Source organism: Myotis daubentonii, chromosome 1, assembly GCF_963259705.1.
Source record: "Myotis daubentonii chromosome 1, mMyoDau2.1, whole genome shotgun sequence".
NCBI classification, from domain to species: Eukaryota; Metazoa; Chordata; class Mammalia; order Chiroptera; family Vespertilionidae; genus Myotis; species Myotis daubentonii.
This window is the reverse complement of record NC_081840.1, coordinates 76,685,476-76,696,497: the sequence shown is the minus strand read 5'-3', so window position 1 is coordinate 76,696,497 and position 11,022 is coordinate 76,685,476. Positions and strand designations below refer to the sequence as shown.

The 11,022-nt window shown below is 43.8% G+C and overlaps 1 protein-coding gene across 1 annotated transcript; it reads right to left on the bottom strand.

Moving 5' to 3' along the window:
- Positions 1-581: 581 nt before the first annotated feature.
- Positions 582-10,711, bottom strand: LOC132227509 (F-box only protein 31-like). Its single transcript, XM_059682726.1, has 2 exons — positions 10,669-10,711; positions 582-2,104 (listed from the first exon to the last, which is right to left on the bottom strand). Exons 1-2 carry the CDS (start codon positions 10,709-10,711, stop codon positions 600-602), a joined length of 1,548 nt encoding a protein of 515 aa, XP_059538709.1. The 3' UTR covers positions 582-599.
- Positions 10,712-11,022: the final 311 nt, after the last annotated feature.

Genomic DNA, 11,022 nt, shown 5'->3' with positions numbered 1-11,022 from the left:
ACGATTCCTAACAGTAGCAAAATTACAGTTATGGAGTAGCAACAAAAATAATTTTATGGTTGGGGGTCACCACAACATGAGGAACTGTATTAAAGGGTTGCAGCATTAGGAAGGTTGAGACCACTGGTCTAAGGTGTATTTCTACCTCAGTTGCTGGCTCCTACCCAGCCTGGCCCTGGTCCCGGCTTGGGCAGGAAGCAACCAACTGATGTGTTTCTCTCACAAAGATATTTCTGTCTTTCCCTCTCTGCCCCACTCTCTCTAAACATCAATGGGAAAATATCCTCGGGTGAGAATTAAAAAAAAAAACACAAAGGTGGGTAACCTGGTCAGAAGGTCAAATCTTCAAAGTACATGCAAGCTGCTCCTCCCAAGGGGTCCGGACTGAACGTTCTTTTTTTTTTTTTTTTTAATGTATTTTTATTGATTTTTTACAGAGAGGAAGGGAGAGGGATAGAGAGTTAGAAACATCGATGAGCTGCCTCCTGCACACTCCCTACTGGGCATGTGCTCCCGACCAAGGTACATGCCCCTGACTGGAATCGAACCCGGGACCCTTCAGGCCGCAGGCCAATGCTCTATCCACTGATCCAAACCAGTTAGGGCATGGACTGAATGTTCTTGAGCATCTCCAGGAAAGCCTGCGGGGATGGTGCCTCCACATTCTGGAAGGTGTTCTGGACTCTGCCATACAGGAAGAAGTATTTCACCTCCAGCCGGATGAACCCAAAGTGGTTCTCATTGAACAGGATGAAGACTCCAGGGAAGCGCCTGGGGTAGGGGAAGCCAGTTAAGGTAACAGTGTCCACGCCATAGAAACACATCCTGCAGGTTCGGGGGTAGTTCTGGTCACTGGAGCGCACGCCCGCAGGCAGAACAAACGGAGCAGGCTGCTCCTCCGAAGCTGCAGCCCCGGACTCCCCGACGCTGGGCTGGGCAGAGCTCTGCCAGCCATGGCCCTCGCTTTCCTCAGTCCCGTCTTCTTGCTGCTGCTGCTGCTGCTGCTGCTCCCGAGTCACCTGCTCGTCAATCTCCCGGACCACGCGGGAGAGCTCGTGGAAGTTGCGGAAGAACTCGCCATCTCGCAGCTGGATGCGGCGCATGAGGTGGATCTCTAACGTCTTGTTGGAGATCCCCGTGATCTTGGTGACCCTGGTATACTTCCCGTGGAAGCTGAGCATGGCAATCATTAGGCCGAAGACGTCGTAGTAGTATTGGAAGAGGCCTGGCCTGATGAGGTCGTCCGGGTGGCTCGGCGGGAGGTAGAGGCGGCGGTAGGTCAGCCAGTCATACTGCTGTCTGTCCTCCAGCACCCGCCCCCGTTCTCCCCTGAGCCGCGTTGGTGAATCCGTTCCGTGTTCTGTCTTCTTGCACCGGGTGGTGAACCTGTCCTTCCGAATCTGCATGTGGCGGTTGTGGGGCCTGCTGTCGAGGCCTTCCATGCACTCCACCGCGGCTGATGTCCTCTCCGTCAGGCGAATTCTGAACGAGGGCCTGAAATGTATTGGGCCACCCACATGAGTGTGAAGGGAAGCCCTGTATGTCCAACCAGTAATGCATACGCCGTCCACCGCGACATTCACTAGTGTTCTATAGTCCTCAGTATCTAGCTGCCACAATCCCAAAATGTTTCTGTATGGGAACAGCTTCGCATAGACTTCTCGATAAGACATACCGATCATCTCCAGGTTCTGCAAGTTTTCACGAACGCCAAACTCCTCCCGGCAGCGCCGTCTCCAGATGCTGTCGATGTGCAGGATGTGGTGGAATTTGGTGCAAGCCTGGGCCAGGCTGGGCAGGTCGGTGCCGGGAACCCAGGCGAAGATCTTCATCAGCATCTCCACGGGCAGGTCCTGCAGCAAGCAGTGCAGGGGCGGCGGGGGCGGCATGGGGCTCGCGATTCCTCCACTCCCCGCACAGCACCGCGCTGCCACATCCCCCTCAACCTGCTTTTCTGCCGGGGCCGGCTTGCCATCGGCCGCTGCAGTCTCAGCTGGGCGCTGGCGCTTCTGAAGACTCCGACATCCCCGCGAAGAGCCCACGCCGCAGAGGCAAGCGGACGCCTCCATGCCTCCACAGGTAACAGCCACCACAGTGTGGGCCACTGTGCCTCAGCCAGGCTTTAAGCTAGCTGGTCCCGCCCCAGAATCCATCCACGCCCCCAGGGTTTAGCCACGCCCCCTCAGAGAGGAGCCAATTGTAGGACTTTATTTGGGTTGTGGTTTTTTTTGCCCCTGATTCTATTATAATCACCAGTTTATTCTGTTCATCGGATTATTTATTCACTTGATTTTTAGATTCACTTGTTGATCGATGTGTACTTGTTCATAATTTGTATCTTTACCTTTTTCTTCTTCTTCCTCTTCTTAAAGGATATCTTTCAGCATTTCATATAATACTGGTTTGGTGGTGATGAACTCCTTTAGCTTTTCCTTATCTGTGAAGCTCTTTATCTGACCTTCAGTTCTGAATGATAGCTTTGCTGGATAAATGCCGGAAGCAGGTCCATCCTTGCTGCTTGACACAGTCGTTGCAGGGAAGAAACATCTGCACAGCATATGTTTCAAGGGACCTGGCGTGTATGGCATACTGTTCTTAATATGTTTGCTCACCTTCTTGGCACTATGTGTTTTAACCAAGGTCACCTCTCCGAAAAAGGTTGTTTCCCCAGGTAGGGATTTTTCCCTGAAGTTAGGGAGGGAATAAAACCCCTTAACTAAATGCCAGGCGGGTAGTTAATCACTTTAACTATGAATCACTTTAAGCTACATAATCTTTACTCCCTGGAATGGAGATAAGAAATGCCCTAACCTTTGGAATAGAAATTGATAGGATTAAAATCAACTGGTATAAATACAGATGTAACAGGACAATAAAAGACAGAACCTGGATGAAGATCCTGGATAGAACCAGGCAAGAGAACCCAACCATGCTGATCAACTGAATGCTGCCTCCGTGTTACTCATTCCTTCTTCACCAACTCTGTCCACACCTTTGGGAACCCCTGGACCTGCTGAGGCTGGACCCCAACAGATCAAGTAATGTTGGTTGTAGGTTCTTGGCATTCATCACTTTGAATATTTCTTGCCACTCCCTTCTGGCCTGCAAAGTTTCTGTTGAGAAATCAGCTGACAGTCGCATGGGTACTCCCTTGTAGGTAACTGAATTTCTTTCTCTTGCTGCTTTTAGGATTCTCTCTTTGTCTTTTGCTCTTGGCATTTTAATGATGATGTGTCTTGGTGTGGTCCTCTTTGGATTCCTTTTGTTTGGGGTTCTCTGCACTTCCGGGACTTGTAAGTATATTTCTTTCACCAGGTAGGGGAAGTTTTCTGTCATTATTTCTTCAAATAGGTTTTCAATATCTTGCTCTCTCTCATCTTCTGGCACCCCTATAATTCTGATGTTGGTACGCTTGAAGTTGTCCCAGAGGCTCCTTACACTATCTTCGTATTTTTGGATTCTTTTTTCATTTTGCTTTTCCAAATGTGTGTTTTTTGCTTCTTCTTATTTCAAATCTTTGACTTGATTCTTGCAATCCTCTAGTCTGCTGTTGGAACTCTGCATAATATACTTTATTTCAGTCAGTGTATACTTAATTTCTAGTTGGTCCTTTTTCATAACCTCAAGGGTCTCACTAGATTTCGTGAGGATCTCACTACATTTATCCGTGGTCTCACCAGACTTTTTGAGGGTCTTACTAAATTTATCAGCGGTTTCTAGAAAGTTCTTGAAAAACCTTAAAAGTGTGGTTTTGAACTCTATATCCATTAGTTTGCTTTCCTCCATTTCTGTCATTTGTGTCCTGTTTCTTTGTCTCCGCATTTTTTATGCTTCCCTGTGTTTGTAGAGTGGCTTTGTGTGCTAGGTGTCCTATAGCACCCAGTGGCTCAGCCTCCCCAATTACCTGAGGTGGACACTCTTGGTGCACCCCCTTGTGGGCTTTGTGCAGTCTTGTTGTAGTTAAGCCTTGATTATTGTAGGTATCATTGGGAGGAATTGACCTCCAGACCAATTGACTGTGAGAATCAGCTGTGTCTACAGTGGGAGAACTTCTGTGCTGAAGACACCCTTCTGGGGCAAGACTTGCTTCAGTGGGGCTTTGGTGCTCACTGAGTCTTCCCCCTGAATGTGTCCCTTATGGATCTGAGGAGTTGTAATCTGGATGGTCCCACTCTGACCACCAGGCACACTGGCTCCTGGATCTCTAAGGAGGTGCTAATCTAGCCTCTGCCTGAGGCTACCCAGCAGGAGTTCAGCTGTGAAGCAATGCAAGTTTCCATGGGGCCTTGGGCCAACTGCAAGTTTGTTAGGTAATTTTCAGATTGCAAAGGGCCAGGCCTTTCATATGCAAAAGCCGGCGCACAGCTTGGGCGGGGCGGGGGTCCAAGGGGATCAACAGGGTGGAGCAAGCAGCTATGGCTGCCCTCAGAGGCCCCGCTTCTCAGTGTCCCAGCAATCGCTGCAAGCACCTCCGAGTTCAGACCGATGCCAGACAGTCCAGTTTCTCCTGTATGAGTCTAGGTTCCCAGAGACTCGCCCGGAACTGGAGCTCAGAGCTTGAGACTCCCTACTGATTGAAAAAGACAACCGTGTCCTCAGCTGCCAGCCCTCTCCGCGTGCGTCTCCACACCTTTGTATTTTACTTCCGCACCGCAGCTCCTCTGAGTCTCAGTATGCTTTTCTCTTTCCTTCTAGTTGTAGAATTTCCACTCAGCCAGCCTTCCTGTGGTTCTGGATGATGTCTGTTCCGTCTTTTAGTTGTATTCTTGAAGTGGTTGTGCTAAGCAGCAATCTCCGGTGTTTACCTATGCCACCATCTTGGTTTTCTCTGGAAATTTTATAAAGTATATGATTGCTTAACCAGTATACTATACACCTGAAACCAATCTTTTATAATAAAAGCCTAATATGCTAAGTGTCCAACCGTTTATTCGACCACTCAACCAGTCACTATGACGTGCACTGACCACCAGGGGGCAGACACTCTGACGGTAGGTTAGCTTGCTGCTGGGGTCTGGCCAATCGGGACTGGGTAAGATAGGCCAGACACGCCCTAGAGCCCTCCCAAGCCCTCCCAAGTTCTCCCAAGCCCTGATCGTGCACTGGTGTGGTCTCTCAGCCTGGCCTGTGCCCTCTCACAATCCAGGACCCCTGGAGGATGTCAGAGAGCTGGTTTCCGTCCAATCCCCACAGACCAGGCAGAGGGATCCCACTGGTGCACAAATCCATGCACTGGGCCTCTAGTACAAAATAATATTGAATGTAAACTGCAATTGAATTTTTTAAAATCTCATAAAGAGCCCAGGCCTAGATGGCTTCATTGGCAAATTGTACTGGATGCTTGAAGAATGAACCCCAATCCTACACAAACTTCCAAAACAGAACAGGAGGGACCATTTTCCATCTTACAATTATAAGAGAACAGTGCTGAGAACTTTCATGATTCTTCCCAAACCTAATTCTCCTAAAACTTCTGAGACCACTTCTTTTCTTCTTCCCTGAGTTTTCTCCTTTTACTGGGTATCCCATAAGGTTCCATTTCCAGACCTTTATCTCCTATCTTTATCTTTCAACAGTACCTGTATCTCTCTGGTAGTCATTTCAAAGACAACACTTTGGGGAAGTGAAACAATTATTTTTAAATAACTCTCTAACCTGACAGGGCTCTAAAATCAAAGCAGTAATCTCAGGGATAATGTTGTTGTCCCAGAATTCACATTTAAATGCTAAACCGTTCTCTGGAGTGGGACTAGACTTTGTGATTCTCTGACCCCGAGACATGTTCTGTGTGCATCGCTTGGTTCATTGCACATTAAGTCACTTATATAAATTAATTACCTCATAACCACAACACTTTTAATAAGGTCCACTTGGGAACCCAACTCCCTGTTATTCTCATCACAGAGAAGCATTTAGAGACCAGAGAGTAATCAGTGAGGGCAAGTTATAATGAATGGCTAGAGGTAACCTCTTATCTGTGATGTTGGCATGCCCAGAAAAACCCAGGAGATTAATTTAAAAGTTGAATTTCCCTCTGGGTCACTTTAGCAGTCAGTCCCTATTGAACTGCAATTGTCAAAAGTAACTATACTCTAGACTTCTTTCTCCCCTGAACTTTATGTGTGTTTCAGTTACAAACGCCTAATCTCTTGAGTGCCATTTGACCCAACAGAGCAGAAGCAATTTACTACCCTACAACCCTACACCTTTGTGCATAGCTGGCTTCATCATTAAGAGAAAACATTATGCAGAGAAGATTTTTATTCTAGACTGTGATTAACTACTTTACTAGGGCCCTGTGTGGGTAGTTAGTCCATACAATTCACTCATTCTTTTCCTTTCCAGCTGAATTAGTCTGTCATCTTAGGCCCAACTGGGATGAGGTTCAAAATAATAAATTCTTATCATCTAAGAAACTTGGAACTAGACGAAGTCTTAGAGTCTACCTGCTGCAGCCCATTCATTTTACAGGAGAGAAAAGCAGGCCTTTCAGGAGTTTATACAGCTTGCCTAAGATCACCCAGAAAGCTTGTGATTGAACCAGATCTAAGACTATAGTATCCTATTCGGTGTTCTAACAAAAATTGTAAGAGTGTCTGCCACCTGAAGAGAAATATAAAAATAAGAGATTGCTTTAATTTAATTTTGGTTAGGAAAATATAAAAGCCTATTACCCTATTATTTCTTCCTTTGAATTTTTGAAATCTCTAATAGTTTCCATTTCCTCTTCATTCTTATTACCATTGTTGTATTAAGTCATGCCCCCTATGCTATCATAGCCTCCTTGCTTGGGCTTTCATATACAGCTCACTTATTTCTAATCTATATTGCATATCAAGATTATCCAAATAATCTTTCCAATATATTTAATAAAATAAGTTGTATAATCTTTATATCACTGCTCTGCTTAATTACCCATGCTATATCAGGTGAAGGGAGATCTAATTATATTTTTTGCTCCAAATTTTTATTCAATGACTCCAAGTAATTGAGTTAAATTTATGTAATTCATTGACTTATGCATTTTAATCATATATTAGATTTTTAAATATGGCACCATTTATTTCTGGGCTTTTTGTTGTAGATGTTCCATACATCTTTCAGTCAATTACATATATTCCACCTTTCTTTGACAACCATATCTGTATAAGTTGGAAAAAACAAACTGTGGTATATTCACACAATTGAATACTACTCAGCACTAAAAAGAAGTAAGCCATTGTAACAAGAAATAAAATATATGAATCTCAAAATTATTATGCTGAGTTAAAGAAGTCAGACCGAAAAACAATGCATTGGTCCATCTGCATAAAATTCCAACAATTCTGGCAAGGGCAACTAATCAGCAGTGGTCATAAATTTAATTTAAAACCATGTCAACTTTTCTCTGACATAAATCCTGCTTTGCTAATGTCACTTTACCTTGCTCTGCACTCTGAAGCAAAGGATTTGGTTTACACTGGTCTCTGAGTTCTTCTCATAGTATCCGTTACAGCACCGAAGTGTGGGCCACTCTGACTCTATCTGCCCCTCCTAGGAGAGATGAGATGTATTAGGGGACATTCCAGTTTTGATTAAAAAGAGTCCAGCTACTACAAGTCCATTAGTTGAATTCCTTAGAAAATGGAGCCCTGCCCCCTAACTTTCTTTGGACCACTGGTATCAAAACAGGGTGTGACTGATGATGGAACTCTGGCTGCAGGGGATCTAGAAGGTTTCCCTTTCCTGAAGTATCATCAGGGAAAGCAATAGGACTTGAAAGGTAACAGGGCTGCACACCACTGATGGAAGAAACAACTAAGCTGTATGGGATAATGAAAAGATTAGCATGTCACGTTCATACAAAAGAATTATCAAGACTGAAAAATAGCCTAATTAAATGTGAGAATTTTAGCATATTTCATTCTGAATATCTAATAACTGAACTCATTTAGCACCAACACCCCACAGGAAGCATCCCCATTGCATTATCTCCTCCCAGATCTGGCTCTCGTCCGTTTCAATCTGGATGAGACAGACTCCTTCATCATGGGAAGGCAGCTACGGACAGTGACTCCACAGATACAAAGGCTTTTTTCATTTATACTAGAAAAGGAGAGAAATGATCCCTCCCCCAGGCTCATTGGCTCACTCTGTCCATCAGTGGGTGAGAAAAATTCCAAATTGAGCCAGTTCCTGCAGGGCTAGCACAAACGTCTATTTAAGTACGTAGTGAATCTGTGGTTTTGAAATTGGTCATGGTTGTGTATCACAGAGCCTATTCCCTCTATTTTACTGCTGTGAAGAGGAGGAAGAATACAGAGATACATCTAAGTACATTTACATTGGTTCTGAAGCCTATTTTCTGAAAGTTTAGAACAGATTATAATCCCTAGAACCAGGGATTAAAATCAGAAGATATTATTAAAAGCTCATATGCCGAAGCAATTTCTTCACTGATACAGCTCCTAGGGCACTTGAAACTAAAGAGAAAATGAACAAATGGGACTACATCAAAATAAAAAGCTTCTGCACAGCAAAAGAAACCATCAACAAAACAACGAGAAAACCCACTGTGTGGGAAAACATATTTGCCAATGTCATATCTGATAAGGGCCTAATCTCCAAAATTTATAGGGAACTCATACAACTTAACAAAAGGAAGATAAACAATCCAATAAAAAAAATGGGCAAAAGACCTAAATAGACACCTTTCAAAAGAGGACATTCAGAAAGCCAAGAGACATATGAAAACATGCTCAAAGTCACTAATCATCCGAGAGATGCAAATCAAAACAACAATGAGGTATCATCTCACACCTGTCAGACTGGCTATTATCAACAAATCAACAAACGACAAGTGCTGGAGAGGATGTGGAGAAAAAGGAACACTCGTGCACTGCTAGTGGGAATGCAGACTGGTGCAGCCACTATGGAAGACAGTATGGAGTTTCCTTAAAAAACTGAAAATGGAACTCCCATTTGACCCTGTGATCCCACTTCTAGGAATATATCCCAAGAAACCAGAAACACCAATCAGAAAGGATATATGCACCCCTATGTTCATAGCAGCACAATTCACCATAGCTAGAATCTGGAAACAGCCTAAGTGCCCATCAGTAGATGAATGGATTAGAAAACTGTGGTACATCTACACGATGGAATACTATGCTGCTCTAAAAAGGAACTCTTACCATTTGCAACGGCATGGATGGAACTGGAGAGCATTATGCTAAGTGAAATAAGCCAGTCAATGAAGGAAAAATACCACATGATCTCACTCATTCATGGATAATAGAGACCATTATAAACTTTTGAACAATAATAGATACAGAGGCAGAGCTGCCTCAAACAGATTGTCAAACTGCAGCGGGAAGGCTGGGGAGGGTTGGGGGGCAGGAAGTAGGGGGGTAAGAGATCAACCAAAGGACTTGTATGCATGCATATAAGCATAACCAATGGACATAAGACACTGGGGGATAGGGGAGGCTAGGGGACTATCTAGGGCGGGGGGGAAAAAATGGACACATATGTAATACCCTTTGTAATACTTTAAGCAATAAAAAAAAAGAATATATTATTAAAAGCTCAAAGAATACGTAAAACATTCTTTTTCTTCCTCATCTTTCTCCAACAGCATTTTCCAGAAAACAAAATTCAGATTAAGCCTATCACCACCAAAAGGCAGGTCAGAGTGGTGGTAGACTGGAGATAGCCTAAATCAGGAATTAGGAGACTTGAGCTTTAGACTCAGCTATTACTCCAATTCTCTGTGAACTTGGGCCAGTTGCTTTACCTCGGGGAGCCTCATTTTCTCTATTTGTGAGATGAAAACAAAAAATAGAGTAGAAAACTCTCAAGTCCCTTAAGGGCTAAAATCTTGTGATCTTTATAATATATACATTTCTTATTTAAAAAAATAATGAGACTTGGGTCAAAGGTAGATTAATTTAGCCCAGCTGGTGTGGCTCAATGGTTGAGCGTTGACCCATGAGCCAGGTCAGCAGATATGCCCAGGTTGTGGCTCGATCCCCAGTAGGGGGTATGCAGGAGGCAGCCAGTCAATAATTCTCTCTCCCTCTCCCTTCCTCTCTCTGAAATCAATAAAAATATATTTAAATTTAAAAATTAAACTAGTTTAAAATAAAATAGAACAATTACTTTGTTTTATTTGTGGGCCATGCAACAGAATTAGACCTTAAAAAGAGCTAAGGATAATCTAATCAAGATAGTGATGACACTAGGCTGCAACCTTAAACTCTAACTTCAGAATGAGCAAGTCAGCCCTCAACTAAGTGATGGAAAAGAAGCAAGCTTCCCTCACCCTCTCCAGATTTTTAAGGTTTCCAGGGTTTTATCCAGCTTCCTCTAAATAATTTTTTTAAAATGCTCAGCCACATTAACAGTTGTCCAGTAGCTTGGTGTAAAGCTTCTGCCTTCTGAAAACTATATCATTGAAATTACTGTCTTAGGGCATCATGACAAAGCCCTACTGTGATTCTAATGAGACTGACAACTTCTGCGATGTATCCCAGGTGATCAAACTGGCCTGCACTGATACCCACATGGAGTTTCTCATCATCCCCAACAGTGGACTAAATGCTGTGGTCTGTTTGTGGTTCTTGTGGTGCCCTACACAATCATCCTGTTGAATCTGAAGCAGCATATCTGGTGAAAGACCCTATCTACCTGTGTAGCCCACCTCACCGTAGTCACACTCTTCCTGGGACATCGTATCTTCATCTACTCTCGTCTATCCATCAGTCTTCCAGAGGACAAGATAGTGTCTGTTTTTCATTGCTGTCAACCCCCTGCTGAATCCCATCATGTATACACTAAGGAATGAAGACATAAAGAATACCTTGAAAAAGTTAATGCATAGAAGGAAGAGGAAAGAAAAAAAACCACACAAAATGTCTAAGTCCTTAAGATTCTTTGTGCTCCAAATCAAAGAAATGTCTTGCTAAGAATAATTTACATACCATATTTATCAGACTACAGTCATATACCATATATTGACACTTGGGCCCATGATGGACTGCA